The 27,468-nt window shown below is 38.8% G+C and overlaps 1 protein-coding gene across 2 annotated transcripts in view; it reads right to left on the reverse strand.

The window, feature by feature from the left end:
* Window positions 1–27,204, reverse strand: part of ARC3 (GTP binding protein) — a 106,369-nt gene extending 79,165 nt beyond the window's left edge. For both annotated transcript variants that reach the window (XM_010272451.3, XM_088903638.1), the window contains exons 1-4: window positions 26,416–27,204; window positions 17,587–17,645; window positions 6,960–7,024; window positions 3,850–3,984 (exon numbers count right to left, since the gene is read on the reverse strand). In XM_010272451.3, the coding sequence (XP_010270753.1) occupies window positions 3,850–3,984; window positions 6,960–7,024; window positions 17,587–17,645; window positions 26,416–26,744 (588 nt within the window). In that variant the 5' untranslated portion in view covers window positions 26,745–27,204. The remainder of the gene's footprint in view (window positions 1–3,849; window positions 3,985–6,959; window positions 7,025–17,586; window positions 17,646–26,415) is intronic.
* Window positions 27,205–27,468: the final 264 nt, after the last annotated feature.

The raw sequence follows: 27,468 nt of genomic DNA on the forward strand, positions 1-27,468 counted from the left end.
CTCCTTACCTACCAGTAGTACAATCGCCATATTAGTTTCACTAATCTTCAATGCTATATTCCCTCTGGATCTATAACTCTCAAGCACAAAAGTCTTTGCTTCTATTGATCTGTGGCAAATGGGATAAAGTGAAAACCCCCTCTAAGTTGGAAAATGTATGGTTTGATGATGATAGCTTCATTCCTAATGGTAAGGGCTGCTTGGTGTGAATCCCAAGTGGATGGTTCCAACTCATTCATTATGGCAAAAAAGTTGAAAGCAATCAAGGAAAAAAAATCAAGATCTGGAAATTAGAAAGCAATCTGAATTCAGAAACAGAAAAAAGAGCTTTCTGAGTTTGATTGAAGACATTAATCGAACTGAAGAATTTGGGCCAATTTCGGAGGAGTTAAGGTTGAAGAGATTTTAAGCAAAGTCCTTGTATGACAAACTGGCAGTCAAGGAGGAGTTAAAATGGAGACAGCCAAAACTACCTGGCTGAAAGTGGGAGATAAAAATTCTCAGTTCTTTCATAAATTGGCAAATGCCCGAAACAGAATCTCCTCAATTAGTAAGCTGATTTGGGAGGATAAAGTGGCAAATGCCCAAAGTGCCTCATCATGATGAAATGTTTAGGATCCTTCAATATCTAAAACGATGCCTTAGTAATGGTTTTTAAGGATCATGGACATTTATCCAAATCTAGTTGCACTAATCCAGATTGGGTAGATTCACCTAGCTGATCAAAGATAATACTACTGGGTACTGTATTTTTTCTTGGTGGGAACTTGTTACAATGTATTAAAACGCAAAGGCATCATGTAAGTCATTCCACTACCCAGAGGTGTGAAGCGCAGTTCAGAATGCAAGAGGCATAAGGCTCCCAAGCACAAGGAGACGTAAGCCTCCTCATGAGGGAGGAGAGGGGAAAAGCAGGAGGAAAAGGAAAAAGGAGAGGGAGGAGTTCTTGTTTCTTGTTTCCAAGTGTATAATTGAGCAATGCTGCTCGCCTAACCAAATATTTTACAAATTTTCTTCCTATCCATGGATAGCAGGTCCCATTAGAGTTGTTCTATATTGACCCCTTCTCTAGGTTCCTTTGAAAAATAGGTTTCTTGAGAACATTCATAGAACCCCATGGGACCTCTCCTCCCCCAGGTTCTCCAATAGCCTACTTTTCAAAAATATGTTCCTTGAGAGCATTCCTAGAAGTCCATGGGACCTCCCCTCCCCAGATTCTCCAATTTAACAAGCCAGTCACCTCCTACTTCCACCTCTTGTCTTCTAGAATTCAAGTAACAGAATGGCCTCAATTCTTCTATAGATCCATCAAAATCTTTAAGAAGAATGACTAATGCAGTACCTTTAGAGGAAACAAGAATTTTAATGGATACACCCCATGGTTTTAGGGTTAAAGCTTGAAATTTCATAGGAAATAGGATTTAGAAAATTATGGGCTCAGTAGAGTTAGGGTCTTAAAGGGTTACTGGTTTTGGTTTGGAGGTAGGAGAGGATGAGATAAAAGACAGGTTTTGTAGGTTTGGAAGATTACAGTTGCAAAAGAAGCAGAATCTTAAAGGGAAAGCTTTGTGGTAGGGTGTCTAGGATTCACTTCTATAAGAGAAAGCTTCTCACATTGAGGGGAATCTGCTCTTTCTTTTCAAAACAACTGTTGTAAAATGTGATTACAAGACCTTATATAGGCACTGGTCCTGTAGACATACCTAAGCTGAAAATTCCAAAATACATGTAACTACGTAAATAAAGAAAAGAAAAAGGTAATAAAAGTTCATTATTATGTAAATAGAATGAGCAAAAGTGAACCTAGAACTAATTTGTCTATTGAATATTTGAATCCAAAAACACTCCATCAAGGCCCTATAGAAGTTCCCATGTTGTCCATGCTCCATTTTCATACCACCAAAGCAAGGCTTCGGAGCTGATATTTTTCTGCTTATTGTGCATCTTATATACTTTAAAATCTTGTGAATGATCCATATCAATTACATTTCTAAACTGATATATGCTGCTGAAGAAATAGGTTTAGCAGAGAAAAAAAGAAGACTAACTGCAGGTAGAAAAGAGGAGAAACTCCCAAGCTCCTGTTTGATTGAGACTTGGAATCAATTAGTCTCACCTAGAAGGCAGCTGGGTATATATATTAAGCAATAAGAATATCTAATTACAATGATAACCCTGTTTAGTAATAAAATAAGGACTAGTGTGTCCTTCATTTAACAAGCCTCACAAACACAATGCATTATCAATGGCAATATGTCATCCCAGAAGCTCAGTTGCACTTTTCAATACAGGTAAAAAAGATAATGAAGTATGCAGCAGATAATACAAGACTGGTGAACTAGAGAATACTGTAGAGAAAATAGATAAACTTAAAGAATAATTTATAGAATTTTTTTGGCTTGATTTCAAGGAACTTCAAGTTGAACTCTGAATCATTGGAAACCTATCAAAAAAATTGTGAATTATTTGAAAGCTGAAGCTTAAAAATCTTTAGAGTTGATCCAGTGTGCTGACTTTTTTTTGATAAATAACAGTGATGAAATTTTATTAAAAAGCAGCAATATATACAATCAGTACTAGGCTCCCTAAGAGAGGTGCGAGATGCAACCTCTCACAGAAAAACATAAAAACATGCAACTGAGCCCAATACAAATGATCCCTATTAACCCCTTGCTTAGCTAATGTATGAGCCATTCCAATAGACAATCTTCTAGCAATGTATTCTAAAGGTCATGTTGCTAGTTAACCACTTAAACTTCTTAATTTCATCTCTATAAACCCAAATGACAGAACCCAGCTGCTTTAACCATCCACCACCAACTTGGAATGCCATGCAACTGAGCCCAATACAAATGATCCCTATTAACCCCTTGCTTAGCTAATGTATGAGTCATTCCAATAGACAATCTTCTAGCAATGTATTCTAAAGGTCATGTTGCTAGTTAACCACTTAAACTTCTTAATTTCATCTCTATAAACCCAAATGACAGAACCCAGCAGCTTTAACCATCCACCACCAACTTGGAATGCCCTTCCACAATCAGCTTATTCAAGTTCAATTCCTTTTTCCTAGCTTCAATGCTTGAATTACAACAAGGAACTCAGCTCTTATTTGAGTCCCTCTCCCCCACCATTTCCAAGTACAAAACAACAATATGGTCGTCTTTATCTCTAAATACCCCACCCACCCACCCAATGCCAGAGGGACCTGGATTGCCTTGACTGCTTCCATCAAAATTCAGTTTGATAAGATCTTCAGTAGGAGGTAACCAACCAGAGGGTTCCGGTTTATTTTTTGAAGAGTTATTTGCTACCACCAAAGGAAAAAGGTAAAAAAAATGTCCAACGTTTTAACCCAATGTATCACCTTAGTCACCACATATTCTTTCACCGCTTTTACACTTCTCTCTATTGTCATTCACTGAAGCTGTTCAATGACTTATCTAAAATATGTTTGTCAACAAAAACAGAAGTTTTGCTTTTTTTTTAGTTTGTTCAATGGTTGTACTTGAATTCCTATTACTTTGTTTATTTTGCTCCTTTACCACTACTCCTGTTCATTAATTCAAATAAAGGTTTCAAATTTTAAAAATAAAAATTGATCCAAATATTTTATAGATAATAGGGTGCATAATTGAGCCATCATTTCATGGTTCACAAATAAACACCGAGGTGAAAAGAGAAAAATGAGACAGCCTAAATATCTTGGTCAAAGCAGTAACATTTGTTTCTTTCCTTACTTCGCTGTTAAATCAGCATGCAGTATTATCTGATAAGCATACTCTAGCTCCTCCCCCTCTCCTCCACTCCCAGGGGCCCAAACCTCTATAACAGATTTGCATACCCTACCTCATCTTGGCGCCTTTGGCCTTCAAAGCTGAAAGGCTTCAGTACAACACCAACAGCCAATCCATTAGTTGATTTTACTGTTCCAAGAAGCTCAATGGCTGTCATATGATCCAAGCCATACCCTGCACTAGCCACCTATAACAAGACAAGAATATGTTACCCATGAGCATTGCATTTTGTAAGGAATTTCAATAAAGAGAAGTTAACTATAAATCTTTAATCAAAATAAACAAGCATACTGTAGCTCATCCAATGCATGATTCTTTTGTTAGAAGTTAGAACCAGGTACAACAATTTATTGTGGGGATATTTAAACATGAAACAAGAACCCTTTTGATTCATTTAAAACCGATAAAAATCCAGACTATCTAGTATTGCCACTCATTCTCAAGCAATAAAATAATGCATACCGCTCAGTGGTATTATCAGTGTTTTCTTGTCTTTTTTTCCTGTCAAGATAGCATCCACTTAAATACCACAGATGCATATGTATTTTCAAGGGTACAGACCAGCTCCAATCTTGACTCTTACACCATCAACAGCCACAATATTACTTTCCAATAACTCATTACAAATCTTTAAATCCACCTGATCCAAATTTCAAGAGATATGGGCTACAGACTTTATTTCTCTGAGTCTTTACACCTATCTCGCACGGAGACTCTTCGGCTTCCTTCAACGGCTGGCCACTTGCTTTCGATGACTGGCCTTTGCTTTCCTTTCCATGTGTAACCCAGCCTTCGCTGATATCATCATCTTCTTCCTTTGAACATTTCTCCCACAGAGACGATTCAGCTTCCAGAAGAACCCAAACCTTAATCCAGAGATCCTCTGCAAGCAGGTTTATGCATCTGGGAACTTCATCAGGAAGTAGGCCCACGATTCTTACTCTTACAGCATGCAGGTCTTGAAGATTGAATGCTACCAGAACTCCCCCCATCGCTTGAATCAGCTTTTCAAGTATTCCTTCATTCCAGAAATTGAAAGGGAGTCCTACTAGCCGAATCTCAAGGATTCTCACAGACATATGGTTCTGGCTACAGGAAACATACCAACTCTCCACCCTTTTTTTTTTTATAAATACCAACTCTCCACCCTTACCCTACCAGCTGGAGAATCCACCATCTCAGCGCCGGGAATTACAACTTCTTCACCAGCTCTAAGCAATACAGCCTTCAAATCATCGAAAGATCTGATGTTCACAATTCCTTTTATGTTGAATCTCTCCACAACCACTTCTGCAATTCTTCCCCAATCTGACACTTTTTTGGCTGCTGTTAAAATCAAGTTTTTCTCCCAAGCTTCTTTCTCCATATCTAGGAACACCCTTCAACTTCTGGTATTACTACATACAACTATTTGTGGAACTCCAACATTTTGTATTCCTTCCTTCGAATTTTCTCTGTAACTCTAATCATCACTGACCTCTGTGTCCCTTCTTTGTTTTGAGCTTTGTCTCTCTTTCCCTTTCAGCAGAAACTCCTGTAATATATCTGCAAACAATCTCCAACCTGTTCTCTTTCTACCCACTGGTACACACAGCGTCTGTTTTCTATTATCTCCAAATCTTCTAAGACCACCATGAACCATCCTTTCATGTTCCTCCTCAGCTCAGCTTCAAAACTTTTTTCCATCTGCAATCACTTCACACTCTTCCAGTGCAGTCATTTAATAGAGAAGGTCGTCCCGTCCAAGAAGCCCTTCAACCATCCAACCACTTCCTCGTCTGCAAAATGGTGGCCCTCTTCTCTCCTCTGATCTTTAGCATCCACCTATCCTTGTATCTGCATTCTTCAAAGCAAAAACTCTTAGCTTTGATGTCCGTTTTACTTCTTCATTTCACTATAGATGAGTATTCATCCAACTCCATTTCAATTGTTTTCTTCTCCATTTCACTATCTGCTTAAGTTCAATGAGATTTCAGGACTGCAGTAACCCTCGGTTGTCATTGTTGAGCCTTTCTCCATTGTTCAACATTGATGGAGCAACTGAACACCTCAAGTAACCCTAAACATTGTTCAACATTGATGGGGCAATTTGATAACAGCTGAAGTGATTTAACTAAAAAGCTTATTTTAACAAGTTTCAGTTCAACAATTTCAATGTTTTCTTCTTAAATTCTTTTTCTTTTCTTGGTCAAACACAGAGGCTACGCCCCCTTCAGTTCTTTTAAGTCTGAACTTCCAATTTCTAATATTTTGTATTGCATACTTTAAGCAAGACTGCAAGAATCAGAAGCACAAAAGTTAGTTTAGAGGTTTGTAGGTTAATGTATAAAACCAAATAACTAGCTCATAACGGGTAGAAACATGTAGGCTTCATATTTTTTTATTTCATCGCCTAGGCGCCTGGGTGCCCCATGGTCACCTAGCCTCTCCTTGGCACCTTGAAAACTATAGTTAAGGCAACCATCAACTTTGCATCTCTAGCACCTCCCAAAATCTCTCCCAAACTCTGATCGAGCAATCTGTGTTAAATCTGGAAGAACCATCACCCAGTCAGCCATCAACTTGCCAATATTTTCCACCACCCCCTCCATCTTCTGAACCTTGCCTTTAAACAACCTTTTGTTCTTCTCCTTCCAAATACCACAGAAGACCACAAAAGGGACACAGCTCCAAACAACTCTGGCTTTCTTACTACCACTAATCTTTGACCAACAAGAGAAGATTTCTGCTGAACATCTTAGCTGAGTATCTTACTCCAAAAAGAAAAGAGAATAAAATGTCAAATAAAATCTGCAATTTTGCAAGAGATAAACAGGTGGCAAACTGATTCCTCTTGCTCGAGACACATGTACTTGCTTCTCACTTTTCACGTATTAATGCTCATTTTATCTTGTTACCATCACATACAACCACATACATACCAAAAGACAAAAAAATAAAGAAATAAAACTAAAAACCCATAATGAAAGGCCATCATACAATAGAGAACCATGCCAGAATTGATTTCTACATTTAATTATCAAACAGTTATTGTGCAACTATACAAAGGCAAACTTAATGAACTATTATCACAACATCAAGAGAAAAGCAAATCATAAGCTTAATGAGACTAAAGAAAACTAAAAATAAATAGCGATAAGAAGAAAGGAGAAATGTACAAACAAGGATCATAGCCCGAGGACATGACTGCAATGACTGTGGACCTTCCACATTCCTTTGTACAATATCTGGACAAAGAAATAGTAAGATTTGTTAAAATACAAAATAAAGGTGAACTCCTACAAAACAGCGGCTAATGCAGCATACAGGAGCAAATAGTATGTAGTTTAAATGCTGCAAGTAGATCAAAAACTGAATCCAGAAACACCATGGAGGTGATTGGATTGACCAATCTCTATATTCATCTAGATCAGTGAGGGTTACAAGGAATGCTAGGATATAACCTCTTGCTTGTAGTGCAGAATGTGAACACCAAAATCAAGTAAAAAATGTCTCAAGCATCTACTTAATAAATAAAAATCTATTAAGGCTGAAAAGTACTCAAACCTTCAGAACTTGAAAAGTTTTCGTCTAAGAGAGATTTTGAAAATCATTGTTAGAATCCTACATAAGCCAACCACATGGATGCTTCTCACAACATTATACCACAGTTTATCCATATCCATTGGAATCCTCCAAAACCATTTCATAAAAAGAGTAGAGTTTCAATTGCCAAAGTTCTTCCTCCTGTTTACAAACCATTTCCACTTGATAAATATCTTCTTTGAGTCCCCTAGGTACCAACTTACCATTTTAAGAAAAAATTCATAATCTTTATCATTATTGTTAGAATCATAGGTGGCATAAAAATGATGTCTTTATTTTAAATAATTAGAGGTAGAGTTGTAACTCTACCAGTTATTATACAATAAAATAAGTTGAGCAGCAGATAGAGGCATTCTCTTCTAACTGAACCTAGTTCTCATTTCTCTATTCGGCAGATCAAAAAAGGGTGTTTTTGATGGTCAGGTTGGTTATACATGTTTTCTACTTCCTTGGGGCATTTGGATGATTTGGTATGGTGTAGAAGCAAACTAGTTCTAAGCCTATAAGTGTGGTTACTGTTGAAAGTCAATTCCGATTGCTATTGGGTGATTTTTCATTGATTTTGTGAGGTTGGCTATTGCTGGAAGTTAATTTAGATATGTTTTTGAGTGAACACACTGCCATAGTGATTAATTTGTTGAGTGATATAAAGTTGGTGGTGTGATTGGCTGTAGTGTATAGACTTGTGGTGGTTTATTCTTTACATGTCCTTTGAATTCTGCGAGCTGGATAGCACTAGACAGCTGGTGGTTAAGTTGTTGCGAAGCTGTGGTGTTTGTAGAAATTCCTAGCAGTGTTGGTGCTATGAAGTGTGCCATTTTATGTTGCAATGATGATTTCATAGTAACTTGTGTGTGGTGATAGCTCTGTTTTATGCCTACAACTACAAGGTGCTTGTCTGGTGGTCTTAGTGTGGGCAACAAGCTGCAATCCTCTGACTGGCTGATCAGTTCTTGAGATCGGCAATCAGATCTATTGAATTTTTTTGCATTGGCAGTTGTTGAATAGTTCATATGATAAAGTTGGATTTTATGCAAGGTGCCAACCAGCTGGTTGGTAAGGTCTCCTGCTGGTCGTAGCAGAGACTTGGGCAGCACCTGGGTTGGGAGATAGGCTACCCCCCCCCCCCTAGTTGTGTAGCCCTTCAAAAGATATCAAAAAACAAAAGTTGGATTTTATGGCCATTGCTAGAGGTGGTGATCATGGTGGCAGGAGAGATGGAGGAAGTGCTAGGGATAGCACCATAAGTGGTGGTGGACGTGAGTAGGTGCATGAATGCAGTTATTGTGGCCAGTGTTTTTAACCCGTCATTAACCTGGCCAATTGAACTGTTCGAACCATCACCCGGCCTTAATTCCAGATCCGGTTCTGTTGAAACCCACCCTTCAATCAAAAAACGTTGACTCGGTCAAACACCATCCAACCCGGGCGGTTCAACCATTAACCCTATTTAGGGATGGCAATTTTCCCCATTTCCCCATTCCCTGCAGGGACCCACCCCGAATGGGGCAGGGATAGGGATGATTTTCCCCCCACGGGGACAAGAATGGGGAAATTTCCGTCCCCATTGACAAGGACGGGGCGAGGATGGGGAGAGCACTCCCCACCCCGCGGGGACCCCGAATCCCGCTCTGTGAGATCCCCGCTAATATATATGTATAATTGTATATATGTACACATACGTCTATATATGCATATATGTATTCATACATCTATATATTAATATTTTTAAAAACATGGTTGAATATGTTTGAATCTTTTTTAATAGGATTGTAATTTTAATTGTTTTAATTTTAAACCTTTTTTATGAATAAAAGTAAATTTTATTAATTCAAAAGCTGATTTAGAGTTGTGAATTCATACAACATCCTAGGGAGAGGCGCGAGCTGCAGCCCCTCCTAGAATCTTACAAGTAAACTAGGAAAGAAATACAGGAATCACAACTGAGCCCAAAACAATTCTTCCCTATTTACCCCTTGCTTGGCTAACACATTGAACAAAGTATTTTCTGATCTCCCCACCAACATATCCCTTGTCAACCAACTGAATTTCTTCATTTCGCTCTTGTAGCGCCATATAGCATCTTCAGGATTTTTCAACCAGCCCACCACCACTTTGGAGTCTCCTTCAATTATTAGATGTTGTAATTGACTTGTCCTTGAAGGGTGAACACCTCGCTATTGCTGACCAGTTTCTCCAAAGGTCATTAAAAGAGAATTGATGAAAGCTTTCCAAAGTCTTCAGCCAAAGCATTGCCCTATGCAACACACAATCTTTCAATTCCTGACTGCTCCTTTCCTTTTCTTGAAAAATTCTAGCATTCCTTTCTTCCCAAAGAGTCCAAATCAGGGCAGCATGAGCACATCTCCACATAAGTCTCCCTCTTTTTTGTAGGCCAAGAAAAAGTAGAATGGTTAAAGATCATGCGAATTTCTGCTAGTAGACTCCAACTACTCCCAAACATCGAAAGTAGCCAAGCCCAAAGGTATGCAGAAAAAGGACATGATATTAGTAGATGGTAACAATCCTCCCCATGAGCTCTACAGAGGATACACCAATTGGGAGAAATACAGAGGAAAGGTCTTCTCTTTTGTAGATTATCTAGAGTGTTTACTTTCCCATAGAATACTTCCCAACAAAACACCATAATCTTTGGGAGAACTGGCCTACACTAAATTTCCTTTGACGGAAAGGGTTGTTGAGCAGAATGCTGAGAGATGGACTTGAAGTAAGAAGCACAAGTAAAGGTTCCTTTGGGTCTAGGAGCCCACACCCTTTTATCTGGCTTGGAGTGATCCAAGCAAACCTAATTTTATTTAAACTTTTAAATAAAATTAATAAAACAAAAACAAAATGGTTGACATTATAAAAAATCACAGAGTGTGGGGATCCCCATGGGGATGGGGATAACCTTTTTCCCCATTGGTAGGGATAGGGACGGGGATGGAGAGTGGCTCCCCATCCCCACCCTGCCCAGTTGCCATTCCTAACCCTATTCGACCCCATCACCAGGTTGTGGGTTGCACACTCAATGTATGTGCAAACTTTCGGAGGCCATAACTTTGCACTCCAATGTCCAATTGGGGTGATCTTTTTTTCTTTTAATTTTGGGTAACTTTTTGGGATCTATGTGTCCTAATGTGTAATAAGTGCCTTGTCCCGTTATTTTTGCAAAAGAATAAAACCTTTTGTCCTCAAATCACAATTTTTAATATTTTTTATAAACAAAAAATAAAAACTTAACTAAAAAGCATAAATTAAATATAAAATAATACATATATAATATGTAAAACATAATTAGACACTATTTATTGATAAAATATGTATTTGTACACATATATACATATACACACACACATATATCATATATGTATATAAATATAGATACTTAAATATATACAGTGCTGACATGGAACGGTTTGACCCATTTGACCAGGAGGCTCGAACTGGTGACCCACAACCTAGAGGCAAAAGTGGGTCATTTTTAAAACATTGATTGTGGCTGTAAAGTAACAAAATCTTCAATGATAAATAGAGGGATAAGGCTTCTATTTGGGATTGTTTGCTGAACAGGGCTATTAATTGGGCTAAAGCATCGGGATTTTTTTCACAATTTTCTTTAGTTGACATGTGGAGAAACTAGGAAGTGGTTGCAAATTCTTCTTTAGTTAAGAACAAGTGGGGATAGGGATGGGGATGGGGATAACCTGTTCCCCGTTGGCAGGGATGGGGATGGGAATGGGGATTTTCGTGGGGACCCCCACCCCTCACTGTTGCCATTCCTAACCCTGTTCGACCCCGTCACCAGGTTGTGCATTGCACACTCAATGTATGTGCAAACTTTCGGAGGCCATAATTTTGCACTCCGATGTCCGATTGGGGTGATCTTTTTTTATTTTGGGTAAGCTTTCGGGATCTATGCATTCCAATGTGTTGTAAGTGCCTTGCCCTATTATTTTTGCCAAAAAAAAAAACCTTTTTGGCCTCGAATCACAATTTTTATCTTTTTAAAAAAAAAAATAAAGTTAATTAAAAACATAAATTAAATATAAAATGACATATTATATGTAAAACATAATTTTTTTATGAATACATGTAAAACATAATTATACACTATTTATTGATAAAATATGTATTTGTACACATATATATACATATACACATACACATATATATGTATATAAATTTAGATAAATAATATACATTGTTGACATGGAACGGTCTGACCCGTTCGACCAGGACGGTAAAACTGGTGACCCACAACCTAGAGGCAAAAGTGGGTCGGTTTTTAAAACATTGATTATGGCTATAAAGTAACAGAATCTTCAATGATAAAGAGAGGAATAAGGCTTCTGTTTGGGATTGTTTGCTGAACAGGGCTATTAATTGGGCTAAAGCATCAGGTTTTTTTTCACAATTTTCTTTAGTTGACATGTGGAGAAACTAGGAAGTGGTTGCAAATTCTTCTTCAGTTAAGAACAAGCCAGTTGTTGCCTAGAAGCCCCCTGAAGAAAGCTTTACCAAGATAAACTTTGATGGTAGCAGCCTTGGTAATCCTAGGCCTTCTAGTATTGGAGGAGTGTTTAGGAATGCAGAGGATCAGATTGTAGCCCTGTTTTCTATTCCAATCAGAATGAGGGATGCGGTTAGTGCAGAGGTCCAAGCAGTCTTACAAGGAGCACAACTAGCAAAAGAAATGAACTTCGCGAGATTGATCATCAAAGGAGACTCTAAATTGGTAATTGGGTGGCTGAAAGAGCCGGAGACTGTAGCATGGTCATATAGGGGGTGATGAGAAGATTTAAGTGGCTAACCTCCAATTTAACAGTTAGAGTTCAGTGGGAGAGATCAGATAATGGGCTAGGAGACCTTTTAGCTAAGCATGGGGTGCATAGGGATCAATTATTTTGGGCTCAGTTGTAATTTTGCTTTGTCTTGAGGCAGCATCTCATGCCCATAGTTGTCAAGGCGACGCCTAGGCGACAAGGCGCCCTTGGCTCGCCTCACCTAATTGCCAAACCTACCCTATAATTTTTTTATTTTCTTTTCTTTCTTCTTTTTCTTCTCATGAATATGTTGATTTTCTATACTTTAAATGAAGTTTATACTTTTCTTATGAAAATTATGGATAATTATGAAGAAAATATGATTATGGAACCTAGAGAACTACCCTAGGATATATGCTTTTTACTTAAAAAAAATATCCATCACCTAGCCTCACCTTGGCGCCTTAAAAACTATGGTCATGCCTCTTTGTGGGAACTCTATTCTGTAGCTTTTATTGGTTCATCTTGATTAATCTTAATAAATTACTTTATTACTCATCAAAAAAAAGGACGTCAAGTTAAGTTTTTTCATGACTTGTATGGCTCATCATCCACATGGGATTAACATACTACAGTTGGAGATCATTCTAGTAATGTTACATCAGTTGGTGGAGCACCTGCTTTAGGAGGTAGGAAGGAGAAGGAATTAAAATATCATACATGAGGAGTATGAAAAGCTTTGTGTTTCTTTTTCCAGTACTGCTGCCACCCTTGCTAAATCAGGTATACCTGGTCAAGTTTCTTGTTCTCAATCTACACCTTAGGTAATTAATTTTGAAGCTTCAGACCATATGACTGGATCTCTAGAGTTGTTTATGTCCTTGCCTCCTCGTCATACATCACAGAATGTCACCTTGGCCGATAGTACAACTTCCTCCATTTTTTTTTTTTGATCAATAACATCAATTTCATTAAATTAAGAGAATAGAGGGAAAGGAATACAGAGGGAGATAAAATAACTTAGCTCCCCAAAAAACAGAAAACTCAGGGAAAGCAAAGAAAATTAAAAACTAGCCCAGAAAACAGCCTCCCTAGTCACTCCTTGCTTGGCCAACCCATCTGCAAATGAGTTGGCACTCCTCTTCACCCAGCTGTACTGAACCCATCTGGACCCGGAGCATTTGTCCTATCCATAGAGAAAACTGCTTCCTTTACCTCCTCCATATCGAATCTTTTTTCTAGCCACTCTCTTCTCTGCACTAAGAGTCGGCCAGTCCAAACCCTCCAACCACACTCTCTCATTCATAGGCCTTCTAAAAATAGATTTGAAGTGATTTACTAGGGCCTTTGCAATTTCAGCCGGGTGAGACAAGACTGCTCCATCAACTTCCAAGTTAGAGATGTAATTCTTCTTTCTCCTTCCATTTGCTACTGAATGGAAAAACCTTGTGTTTCTGTCTCCCTCCCTTAGCCACTTACACCTAGATTTTTGCCTCCAACTGATTTCCTCCTTGATCAGGATGTCCTCCAACTTCCTCCTTAAAACCCATTTCAACTTCCTTTCTTCCTCTCCAAAGGGGCCTCTCTCTTCCTTCAGGTCCAAATCCTCAATTTGCTCCACCAGAACTTGCTTTGTCTCTTCTAATCTTCCAAATTCCAGCCTATTCCACTCCTTTAATTGAGATTTTAGGTATTGGAGTTTCTTGTGGAACCTCATTCCCTCCCAATCAACTACTGGATTCGCTTGCTCCCACCACTCTCTGATTTTCACAATGAAACCCGGATGAGACAACCACATATTTTCAAACTTGAAAGGGGTAGGCCCTGCTCCTCTTAATTCCTCCTTGACCAAAACTATTGGCCAGTGGTCTGAAGTGAGTCTAGGGAGAGCCCTAGAAGAAATGTTGCCCCAATGATCCTCCCATTCCTCCATCATTGATACTAGTAATGTGTCTCTTGATTCTGACCTCACTTTATCTTCATATGTTATATGTGCCCAAAGTCCCCTTTAGTCTTTTTTTTTTTTGATATGTAATTCCCCTTTAGTCTTTTGTCTACGAGTAAGATGACTAAATATATTAATTGCTCAATCACCTTTTATCCTTATTGTGTCTTTCAGGATCTCAAGACAAGGAAGACAAGACAATTGGTGGTGGACAGAAAGTTGGAGGGTTGTACTATCTAGAAGGTGATGGTGGTTCACAGAAAGCTCTTCATTCTTCACTCACACCTCAACAATGGAATTGTTGTTTGGGCCATCCCTTCTCCAAGTTTTGAAGTAGTTTCTACCTTAAAAGTAAATTTCAAGTTTAAAGTGCCAATCAATGTCAACTTAACAAACATTATAGAATGTCTTTCATCCCAAGAGAAGATAAGCATGCCTCAAGTCCTTTTTCACTTGTTTTTTTTTTTTGATAATTAAGTCCTTTTTCACTTGTTCATTGTAATGTTTGAGGTCCTAGTCATATCTCATCTTACAATGGGTTCAAGTACTTCATAACCTTTATTGATGATTTTTCAAGGATGACACAGATGTATTTAATGAAAGATCATTCAGAATTGTACTATATTTTTCTTCCATTTTATGTTGAAATACGAAATCACTTTGGCGTTACCATTAAGGTTTTTCATTTTGATAATGCCAAAGAATACTTTCATAGTAGGTTTTAGTCTTGTTTTGATTTTCTTGGCAATATCCATCAATCTTCCTATTCATAGACACTTCAACACAATGATGAGGCTGAACAGAAGAATAGTCATGTGGTGTGGTTGGTAATCCTCAAGGGGAGAAAACTCAGAAAGAAGACAACCGACTACAACAGGGAAAACACTACTACCACCACAAAGCTAGCCACAGCACTGAAGGAACACTCACTCTAGGTTTTGCAACATGTCGAAGGAGCAACCCAAGTCTCTACACATGTAAACAATGTTAGGATCTAGGGGTTCTCTATGGCTCTAAACAAGTCCAGTGAGAGAGAAAATAAGGATAGAATGCAATTGTATTAAACTAAATCTCCTTAAAGTTCAATCTTCATCTCCTTACAATGATGCAGCCAGCCTTTATATACTGCCAAGTTCAAAAAGGTAGGCACCTTTTGGTAGGGGGTGCTCACGTTTCAATTAACCGAACCGTGGACCTATTTTTGAAACCAAACTGGTATTGAAACCAAACTGGTATTACCGGTTTCTAGAAAACTGGTAACTGAAACTGAACCGAAGCCAATCGGTTGACCAGTTTGGTTCATCGATTTTTTGATTTTTTTATATTTATAAAATATTATAAAAAATATATAAATATATAAAAAACTAAATATTTATAATATATTAATATTATATTTTAAATAATAAATGATATATTATATATTATAAATATATAATGCATATTTATTAATTTATAATAAATAGAAAATAAAAATATATATAATATACATATAATATATAGAAATATATGTATACCAGTCGGCTTGTTTAACTTTCAGTTTTCTATATTGGTTAACCAAAACCGGACCGGTACCTTCGATTTTTTAAAAATATTGAACCGACTGGTTTGGTTCGGTTTTTCGGTTTCTCTTGCTCACCCCTACCTTTTGGTGCTCAAATCTGATGTACAAAAATGAAAAAACAATCGTTGGTAGGACAAAGGTATAACTAATCTTGGGATGGAAATTGGCAATTCCAAGTGTCAGCTTTTCTCAAAGATCTGCTACTGAGTACTGACACAATCAAATCATTGGCATGACTTCCGCTACAAGCAAGTGGCACGAAGTCATTGCTTTCTATGTACATCAAGCTATTTGTGAGGTTGGAATTGACTTGAGAGAGGCAGGGTGTTGTAAGGAAAACTCGCAGGTTAAGCCTAGCTACTACAGGTCCGGATTAAATGCAAGGCTTCACGCAAAGCTGAACTAGATCTACACTCGCACGCAATGTGTGATACCACATTTGAGGGTAGCATCGCTAAACACATGCAATCAATTAGACCCACGGCCTTGGCAGCTTCGCAACTGCATAAGATGGCTCTTCCTCAGCTTCACCATTCCTGGACTCACCCTTTGAGCTGGTAGCTCGACTTTCTGTGGACTAGCAAGCAGCATCATCCTCCCTAGTCTGGTCGGCTAGGGAGTGAGACTGAATTCTCTCTCTAGCTGAACCAAAGGGTTTCTCTTCTAGTTCTCTCTTTCTTTTCTTCTTCTTCTATTCTATTTCTCTCTTATCCAGTGCAAATCGAACCAAGAACAGCTGATACACTTGCTAAACAAGGGGTGGGAAAGAATAGCTTATTTTGGGCTGCGTTCTAATTTGTTCAATTGGGGAGGAGCTAAGAGAGGTCATCCCTTCCCCCTTCTTTCTCTTCAAGTGTACTAATTTTCTTTTTAATTAATGATATTAATTCTGTTATTGATCAAAAAAAAAAAACTCTATGGGGTCAACTACATGAACCCTGATCTGCCATTCTACTCTATTTAGTGCATTCGGGCTTTCAAATTATTACTTGTTACTTCAACACATGTCTTCTTTGGCCTGCCCCTAGCTCTTCTAGACCCTTCAAATTGGAAAAGATGACTTCTTCTCATTGGTGTTGTAGATGGCCTTCTCTACATGTGACCTTATGTCCTTATCATCTTAGTCTACTTTCCCTCATTTTATCACCTACTGTGGCTACTCCTAGGTACCTATAACTGTGTCAGTTTTCTATCATATCCTTATTAGTTTTCCACTTCTCCATCTCAAGATTTGGATTTTTCTGCACTCATTTTTGGACAATTTGTTCCTTAACTTCCCGACACTGTACTCCACACAACAATGCTGGTGGCTTTATAACAATCTTATAAAATTTTCCCTGAATCTAAGTGGTATATTCCTATCACATGGGAGTCCAAATACACCCTTAGATTTTGCTCATCCTGCTCCAATTATGGGAGGCATCCCCCTCAACCTCTCCCTTGTTATAATGACTCTACATTTAGATGCCTCTAAGTCTTTTTTTCTTTGAAGATCAATAAAGAAGTTTTATTTCATCAAGAAAGCAACATTGAATGTCAAGGTGACAAGGAGTCACCGCACCTCATACAGGATTGGATGTGACAAGAAATAATTTAGATTGAAACTTGTAATTGTTCAAAGTAACTGAATTATGATGTCTCTACCCTTTTATTTCATGAGAAAGTAGTGTTGAGTGTTGTATTTGTTTTTGTTAAAGAATCAATAAAGGTGTCATATTGATAAAAAAAAATACACCCAGAGCATGTTCTTGTTAATTCCACATGACTATTTTGACCAATCTGCTTTTCAACGTCTCTTAAAATTAGCAATAAATTTCTTATGAAGCATTTGTTTCAATTAGAAATAAACCAAAACAAAGGATTGTTCATAAAAGGGTTAACAGATAACAAGGATATTAGAAAAAAAAAAAAAGCAAAGGAGCAAGAAAAGACCTTCTCCAAGGGACCTTTGTATCAACTGCAATTTTGATGAATCATTCAGGATGATATTCCTACAATAATATTAAATGTAAAATATAAAGAAGGGAAAACTAACACATCAGGGTCACAGCAGACAAATCTTCACACAAAAAAGGAACGATATAATGAGGTTACAGGACTAGATTCTGATTACATTCATGGATAACCTCAGATGCATCAACATTCCAACTGCTCAAAAATGCTATTGCAACCAAAAGGAAAAGACTCAATAACATAATATAGGATTGAAATTAAAGCAAGACATGGGAAAACTACCTAAAACTGCATTATGCAGAAGCTGGAAACAAGACAAATATGCTCAAACATATCATTATCAATGTTTTAAAGCGCGGAGGTGTGACGCAAGGCATTCCACTACCTAGAGGCGTGAGGCGTAATTCAGAACGCAAGGGGCATAAGCCTTCTTAAGAGGAGGGGGGTTAGGAGGAGGACGAAGAGGAAGGGGGGATCTCACCTTTACAACTATGCCTAGCCCATAACTTCTCCTTCTCTAAAGGGAACATCCATAACCACTTTCCCAACAAGGCCATATTCCTTATCCTAATATTCCCTATCCCAAGATCTCCTGACTTCTTGCCTCTAGTCACCACCTCCCAACCCACTCTATGATCCCTCTTCTCCTTAAAGAAATATTTGGTTAGCCACGAGTGTGGGGTTCCATACCCACACTCAGGCTCTAGTGTGTGTGGTTTCATACCCACACCTAGTTGTTTCTAATTTCTTTTATTAGTTGTTTCTAATTTCTTTTATTAGTAGTTTCTAATTCCTTTTATTAGAAGTTTATAATTCCTTTTATTAGAAGTTTCTAATTTCTTTTAAGTTGGGCCGGCTGGCTTTATTGTTTCTAATATTTGTTTATTTCCTATTCTTGTAAGGAACCTAAAGCTATAAATAAAGAAGTGTATGGGGCAGCAGATCACTAACCACCGAACCCCTTCTTTCTTTTCTCCTCTCTTCACTCACTCTCTCTCTCTCTCTTTTTCTTCTCTTCAAACCTGTAATACAATAAACGGTTCTTCTTCTTCTTCTTTCAAGTTGGTATCAAAGCTAGGGTTTCTCATGTGGATTTAATTCAGCCGACCACATGAGAATTGTTTAGGGCTGAAAGTTTAGAAAGATCCTTACTTCAGCTGATTCTTGGAGGTTGCAAGAAGGCTTTAGCAGCTGTCCTAAGATTGGAGAGAGCTTCTTGTAATTAGGAAGAATCAGGCAGGAATTGAGTGATCAAGATCGATTCTTGATCAAGATTGGAGGTGCCGATCAGCTTTTTCTTGGTTCTTTAATCAAGATTCAAGGTGTTGACAGTAGTCGATTGATCAAGTTTGAAGACTGAAGATAGCAATCAGTTTTCTGGGCATTTTTCTTCATAAAGTACATTTTCTTGAGATTGATACTCAAAAGGACTTTGTTATTCATTCAAAGAGGTGCGGATAGAAAATCTCAGGACTGATAGCAATCAGCTTTCCATCAAATGATCTTAACTCAATTTGAAACCAAGATCAAGATTCTTAGATCTGATAATGCCAAGGAGTACTTTGCAAAACCCTTGGCATCCTATCTCCTTGATCATGGGATTATTCATTAGAGCACCTGTCCTCACACACCTCAGCAAAACGAGGTTGCTGAGAGAAAATATAGGCATATTTTAGAGGTAGCCAAAAGCATCATTCTCAACTCCAATGTTCCCATACGCTTCTGGGGAGATGCAATCCCACTGTTACAAATGTTCAACCTTCACCGACAAATGACCTTGATCTTCCAATTGCTATTCGTAAAGAGAAGCACCGTTGCACCTCATCCACTGCCCACTGCATCTCCAAGTTCCTTTCCTATAATTGTCTCTCAGAGTCCTAGATCTTACTTGGCATCTATTTCTGCTATTCCTATACCCAAAAAAGTGCAAGAAGCTCTTTTGATACCTGAATGAAAGGAAGCAATGCAAGTAGAGATGGATGCTCTTGTCAAGAACAACACATGGGAACTAGTTAACCAGCCTGAAGGGAAGAAACTTGTTGGATGCAGATGGGTGTTTACTATGAAATATAATGTTGATGATACTATAGAGAGGTAGAAGGCCAGATTGGTAGGAAAGGGATTCACACAAACTTATGGCATAGACTATACAGAAACCTTTGCACCTGTTGCAAAAATGAACACTATCAGTGTTCTTCTATCCATTGCTACAAACTTCTCATGGCCACTATTTTTTTTTTTTTATCAATAACACTTTCATTAATTCACCAATAGAAGATTTACAAAAGGAAGACAAACACGCTTATCTTCCAAGAGCAACAAAGAACCTCAAGAAAAGGAAAAAAAAGAAAAAGAAAAGAAAGAAAGAAAGAAAACACACTACAATTACAGCTTGGCCCAAAAAAGTGAGTCCCTTTCTGCCCCTTGTTTAGCTAAACCGTCAGCTAGGGAATTAGCCAATCTTTTAACCCAACGTATCTTAACTTCCATCTCCCGCACCAGCCACTTGAATTTAATCCTCTCATTATTGTACTTCCATCTCCCGTATCTTAACTTCTCATGGCCACTATTCCAACTGGATGTTAAGAATGCCTTCCTCAACGGAGACTTGCAAGAGGAAGTATACATGGAATTAGCCCCTGGTTTTTATAGTACAGAAGCAGGAAAGAAAGTTTGCCTTTTGAAGAAGAACTTGTACGAGCTGAAACAATCCCTAAGAGCTTAGTTTGATAGGTTTAGACCGACTTTGGACAAATTCGGATACATACAGGCTCAGTCAAATCACACTCTTCTTTAAGAAGACAGGTCATTCCCTGACTCTACTTGTAGTCTATGTAGATGACATTGTGATAAAGATGCATAATAGTAGTTCAAAGGGGGGGTCTGTTCTTCCTTTCCGCCACCCCGTTTTGTTGTGGAGTGTAGGAACAAGAACTTTGATGAATAACCCCAAAAGTTTCAAGATAAGTGGAGAGGGTTCTCTCAAAATACTCCTTAGCATTATCAGAACGGAATATTTTGATACGAGTGTTAAAATGGGTGAGGATGAGTTCATGAAATTTTTGCACAATAGCTGGTACTTCATCCCTTGATTTCATGAGATAAATCCAAGTGTAACGAGAGTAGTCATCAATAAAAATGATAAAGTACCTGTAACCCCCCATAGTTGGCAAATGATATGGCCTCCACACGTCAGAGTGAACAATATGAAAAGGAGAAAGAGATCTTTTATTGCTTACTGAATAAGAATGTCTACAATGCTTTGCCAGTTCACACGATTCACAATGAAGACTTGATAAAAACACTCCCTTAAACATATCTGGAAACAAATGACTCAAAGCAGAAAATGACAAATGACCAAACCGAAAGTGACATAACAAGACTTTGTTAACAGACTTTGACAAAACTGACTCTAAGGCAACAACATGAGGTGGTCCCAAAGCTCAATCCGATGTGTCCAGCAAGTATATTCCGTTTGCCTCCTGGCCACTCCCAATCATCCTCTGAGATTGCAGGTCCTGAAAAACACAATGAGTGGGAAAAAAGGTTATGCTGCAATTCATGGATTTAGTTAAGTTGCTAACAGATAAAAGGTTTATGTTAAGTTCAGGGACATGAAGGACAGAGGATAAATAAAGGGTGTCAGAGGTCTTTATATCTCCTTTACCAGAGATGGGAGCAAGAGACCCATCAGCAAGGGATATTTTCTCTTTGCCAGAGAGAAGGTGGTATGAGCAGAAGAGATTAGACAGGCTAGTCATATGGTCTGATGCACTAGAATCAATAATCAAAGGGATTTTATGATTACCTGAAACTGAAGTATTATTTGCAGAAGCACGAATACCTGGGTGAGCAAATGCTAATGAAGATGATGTGTTGTTGCTAGAAGAGTGAGATGAAGAAACAGTAGCTTCCAAGTGATTTAGTAGCCTCCCATACTTTTCAAAATCCGCCTTCATTGCTACCAACTGCTCAATGGTTGATTTCTCTTCACTCTCCTTATTTCCTCCTTCAGGTACTGTAGCAACATTAGCTGCTTTAGGCTTTCCTACCTGACTTCCCTTCTTAGAGCTATTGTTATTCTTAAACCTATCAGGAAGAAGCTCAGGATGAACCTTCCAGCAAGTGTCCTTTGTATGCCTCGGTTTCTTGCAATATTCACATATCTGCTCCTTTTTCTCAGTAGGGCCCTTTGGCTTTATTCCAGCATGTGCAAAGTGTTTTGTAGGTGGACCCTGCAACTGAACCTGCCGCCTACTCTCCTCACTGCTTATCATAGCATATGCCTGGGAAAGAGTAACCTCATCTCTGGCCAGGATATTTTGCCTAATGATGTCAAACTCAGGGTTGAGTCCAGTGAGAAATTCAAACACCCTATTTCTCTCCACCAACTTCCTATACATTTCGGCATCATTCTTACTCTCCCATACAATTGTCTCCATAACATCAATTTCTTGCTATAGGGATTTCAATATAGAGTAGTAGATTGCTACACTCTTCTCCCCCTGTCTTAGGTTCTTCACATCACTTTCAACTTATAGACTCTGGCTACATTCAACTTCTGTGAATAGGTCTCAATAACACTGTCCCATATCTCCTTAGCCGAAGACATCCAGAGATAATGCTGACTTATATGAGGTTACATAGAATTGACCAACCATCCTATGACAGTATAGTTCTCTTGCATCCATTTACTACCTGTGAGATACCCGAGTTTTTCTCTACTACAGACATAAATTCTTATAGACTGTGCCCAAGCAAGATAATTTGTCTCATCTAGCTTGATTGTGGTTACACCAGTCAAAACGGAATCTACCGAGCCAAGGCCTGAAACCAGCACTTGCTTGAACTCACTTCCGTATGGCTCCATTAATCAAACGAAAATCAAAGAACCAGAAATTTTGTCTATATAAACTTACTTGAAGTCAAACCAGAACCCAGAAGCTTGAAAACTAGGGTTTTACTCCATCCAACTGTTGGGGAGGAAGAGAGAAGATGCAGCTGCTCCTACCAGAACTTCCCAATCTCTTCCAAACCTGAACCGCCCTGCTTTAGGAGTCACAAGACACCTCCCAAGCACAGAGCGCCACACCCAAAGCTTTACCTTTACCTGTACCTTCGAAAATCTCTAATCGACTAGGGTTTTGGGCAGCAACAGAACAGCACCGCTTCTTGGCAATATCCAGCCAGATTTAAACTCTCCAAGCCCTCTACCAACTAGGCCAGAGATCCTCTGAACTATAGAGAATCTATCTCTCCATACACTCTCTTAATCTAAGGGTGTATGGGAAAAGAAGAAGAAAGAAAAAAAGGAAGAAATAGACCTGCTCTGATACCAAGATGTAAATCAGTCCTCAAATATTAGGTGTAAATTTGAAGATTAGAAGAAAAAGAAAGAAGAAAAGTAAGAGCAACAACACGAGAGAAGAAGATGGTGAAAAGAGGAGGAAGAAGAAGAAGAATCGAATTATCTTCCCTTTCTCCTCTAATCCTTTTTTTATTAAGAATTAAAGTTAGAGTAATGACAAGCATGCCCTTAAGTGGGCGGCCAGCTAGGCAGTAACATAAAGAGATTAAACAAAAAGAAATAGCAGGCCCATTAAGAGAGGCCCATTAGCCAACAATAAAAGAAAAGATATTACAAGAGAAGATACTAGGACCCATTCGGCCCAGTCTCTTTACAGGGAGCGCCTCCAGGCGTACGCCTCCCACGCCTTTTAAAACACTGATCATTATAAGATTAGAATGAATCTTGAGACTTGAATATGTATGAATGAAAATTAAACTTTTGCTTGACTGGTGGGGTGGAGTGCAGGTTGTTTCTGCCCTAAATTGGAGAGAGATCTTGATCATGGTGAACCAACCCCGATTAGAGTTTTGGTCTCCCACTGGTACTTTAGTGTCCGATGTTATGAAGGCAATAGGAGATTTTTATGGCGGTTTCATTGAGACAAATGATTCACCAAAGGAACTTGCAACCGGCGAATGGGTCCAAATGGCTGAAGTGTTGGCTTCTCAGGTGAGTTATCTTCCACGGAAATACTTAGGCTTCTTCTTGGGGCAAAATGCAACTCTTGTTCTATTTGGGACCCAATAATTGAGCGGATGGAAAAGAAATTATCTTCCTAGAAAGCAAAGTACCTCTCTTCGAGGGGTAGAGTGACGCTTATAAAGAGTACTCTTTCAAACCTCCCTACTTATTTCCTATCCCTTCTAAAGTAGCAAAGAAGTTAGAGACCTTGCAAAGAAATATCATTTTGAGAGGCTGGGAAGAAAAAAGAAAATTCCATCTCGTTAATTGGGATCAAGTCTGCTTGCCAGTGGAGGAAGGGGGTTTGGGAATAAGGAAAATAAAGGTATTTAATACTACCCTTCTAAGCAAATGGCTTTGGAAAGAAATGCTTGGTGGAGGAATTTAATAGCTACTAAACATGGTGTGGACTGGGGCAACTGGACATACTTGAACCCTCTACGAAGCTAGGGGTGCTCTCTCTGGAAAGGAATCATGAAGTCTTTTCCCTGTCTTCTCGGAAGGTCTGGATTTCAAGATTGGCAGAGATAAGCTGAGATTCTAGAAGGATCCATGGTGCTTGGATAGCCCTTTAGCTGAGGTTTTCCCCCTTCTTTTTCAGTGTGCTGCTAACCCAGATGTTTCAGCTGCTGACTCCTATGACTTGGCTGAGAATTTAGTGTCCTGGAGTCCTCAATTTAGATGAAATCTTTTTGACTGGGAATTGGATGATGTTGGAGCTGCTACAGCTTTTACAAAGGCAAGTTATTTCTACAGATCTTGAGGATGAATGGAGAAGGAAGTGAAGTGGAGAAAGCTGTTATTCAGTTAAATCCTTGGCATCTAAGCTTAGCAGGGCCAGCATTACTGGCTTTCCTAGCAAACAGGTCTGGTACCCAATCAGTCCTAAGTCAAACATTCTGGTCTGGGCTTTGGTGCTGAATAAGTGCCTTTCAAAGTCAATCTGGATAGGCGAGGGGTGCAGCTCCTGGATCTGAAGTGTGGTCCATGTGGGCTCCTGCCAGAGGCGGTTTGATCACCTAAGCATTCATTGCTCTATCTCTTCTAAGGTTTGGGAGCATTTTCACAAAGCTGCTGGTATTTGCTAGGTCATGCCAGGTTCTGTCAAGGAGTTATTATGTTGCTGGAAGCTGCCTGGTATGAAGAAGAAATGGAAGCTGATTTGGAAAACCACTCCTGTGGCTGTTCTAGTGTCAATCTGGTCTGAAAGAAACAACCGAATCTTCTGTAACAAAGTGAAAAGTTCAGATGAACTAATCCAACTTGCTATGAGCATAGCTGTCAAGGCGACGCCTAGGCGACAAGGCACCCTTGGAGGATCGCCTCGCCCAGTCGGCAAGTAGTTTTGTGCACTATGTTATAAAATACTTTTATATTTTTTATTTTTTGACATTATATTATAAAGTAGGCATTATTAAACTAGAATACTCAGTTTATGTGTTTATGTACTAATTTCTTTTTATTATTTTCTTATTTGTTAGGGTTTAATCGACACAAACATTGCTAACTGCTGTATTGAACCCATGGTTCAAAGTATCAATACACCTCTGTGTATCGGTAGAGGTGTATCAATACTTATAACGATACTCCCCCTATTTTTTTATTTCTTTGGTTTTCAATTTCATTTTTAAATATATATATACATATATATATATATATATTATTTTAAAAAAATGGGTTCCCAAAAACACCTATAAACATGTGTATTGGGGCACTAAAGATACAATACAATACACCCCATACGGGGCGTATCATATCAAGTTTTGATCCTTGATTGAATCCTCAAAGATTTCAGAACCTGAACCAATAAGCAAGGGAAGAACTTAAAATTTTGTCTAATCAACACATTTTCTTCTTACAGATCTTCTTCTTCTTCCACCTTTTCTTTCCTCCTTTTCCTATAACAAAAGTAGGGGTTCAACCCCTATATTTTTTTAATTCTTTCTTTTGTTCCTTTTCTTCTCATAAAATATTGATTGTCTAAACTTAAAACATGAAATTTATACTTCTCTTATGAAAATTATGGATAATTATTAAGAAAAGATGGTTATGGAACCTAGGGAACTACCCTAGGATATATGGCTTTACTTAAAAAAAAATCCATCGCCTAGGCGACTAGGCAACAAGGCACCCCCCCCCCCCGTCGCCTAGCCTCGCCTTGGCACCTTAAAAACTATGGCTGTGAAACTAATCTCTTGGTTATCTGTAACCACTGAATTTAAGCATCAATATGTGTTCCAGTTGCTTTACTCTCAGTCTGTGTGGAATTTGTAAGCTGGTTTCTTTTCCTGGTGAAGTCTGCGGGGAAGCTGTTGTAATCTATTTTCCTCTTTCATCAATAAAATTTTTACCTTACCTTTCAAAAAAAATAATAAATAAGCACTACCTTGTTGCATTATTGCACACAAAATCATGCAAGATATGGAGTCGGGGATAAAATATTGGACACGCACACATGCATAATACTATGTGTTCTGCATTGAAGAGTGTACAAACCATGGGTTAAATGTTATTTTTGTTATTTGTAACTTAATCCTTCGAAACTAATCAGAACAGAATATTCTAAATTTGTAGACAAATAGAAAAAAATGTAGAACATTTTTTAACTACTACATTTCATCCAAGAATCACCGTACTCATTCTCACTGCTAGTCAATCCGTCCATTTCACTTCCAGAACCCTAGTTCCGATAAGTTCAGAAGTTTAGCAAGCATGGACTCTCCTAACATAACAAAAAAACCAGATGTATAAAACAGCAAAGAATGTAAATTCCATACCAGAATCTCAGAGACGTCAATTCAAAAGAAGACTCCAGGCAGAAATCAATAATGGCATCCTTCCTGCTCCCAATTCCAATCACTTCAACAAAGTCCGCCGAATCCCCCCATAAATCATCAGAATCCCTTCGAGGTTCCTGATTGACATGACTATTCGACGTCGATCCTTGCTCTGCATTCGAGAAAGCTCGGAGAGGCATCGAGAAACGCTTACATTTTCTGCACAATCTGCGCCTGGAGAAACGACCATTAAAGGCGAGCTTCACAAGAGAATGGCGCGAGGAGAGGCCAGAGACTGTGCAGAGGGCTGTCGGAAGGACAAGCTCCATGGGAACGATAATGCCGTTTAGGAGAAGACCATCGCCATGCACGTAGAGCGCAGGTGTGGATTTTTGGAAGTGGAAAGGGTCGAGAGAACCAGCGACCGTCTAAAACCTTAAACTTTACCGGTTTACGCTCTCGGTGTCTATGGCTGATAGCCTGATAAGCTGATACGACTCTGAAGCTCCGAGTTTTCTATGGTGGGACCCAAGAAAAACCACCAGTTTTACGCAACCATCTAACGCGGGGAGGTGAATACACTCCAATCTGCTACCAACTAAACGTTCCCACATCCGCCACTATAACCGTAAACGAGCATCCCCCTCCAACCCTTTATCACGCGGGTTGATATGTAGCCGAAGAAATCCGTGCGTCGTTCGGATCATATGTGGTCCAATGAATGATTCCATCAAGGTTAGTGGCACTGTATCATAATTCTGCGGCTTATGACGAGGGCTATATTGGCTCTTGCAAGTTCATGGGAGGCTCATCTTATGTGTAATCACCATGATGAAAAGTACATGTTGTGCAGATGATGATAGGCAATAGCTAGGCTGGAGCACATCATGCGTTGTAGGCAACGAGGTAACTCCATTAGCTTAGACACGGGGCTGGTGTGGTAAAGGGTCATGCTTGAGCCAAATCCATGTGCCAAGCCTCCCTTCAAGGTGTGTGGTGCAGTGTTAGTCCATGCACTATCCCCACAAGCGTATGTGTGCCCATGAGGAACCC

This window comes from Nelumbo nucifera, chromosome 4 (genome assembly GCF_055504915.1).
Source record: "Nelumbo nucifera cultivar China Antique chromosome 4, China Antique-T2T, whole genome shotgun sequence".
Taxonomy (NCBI): Eukaryota; Viridiplantae; Streptophyta; class Magnoliopsida; order Proteales; family Nelumbonaceae; genus Nelumbo; species Nelumbo nucifera.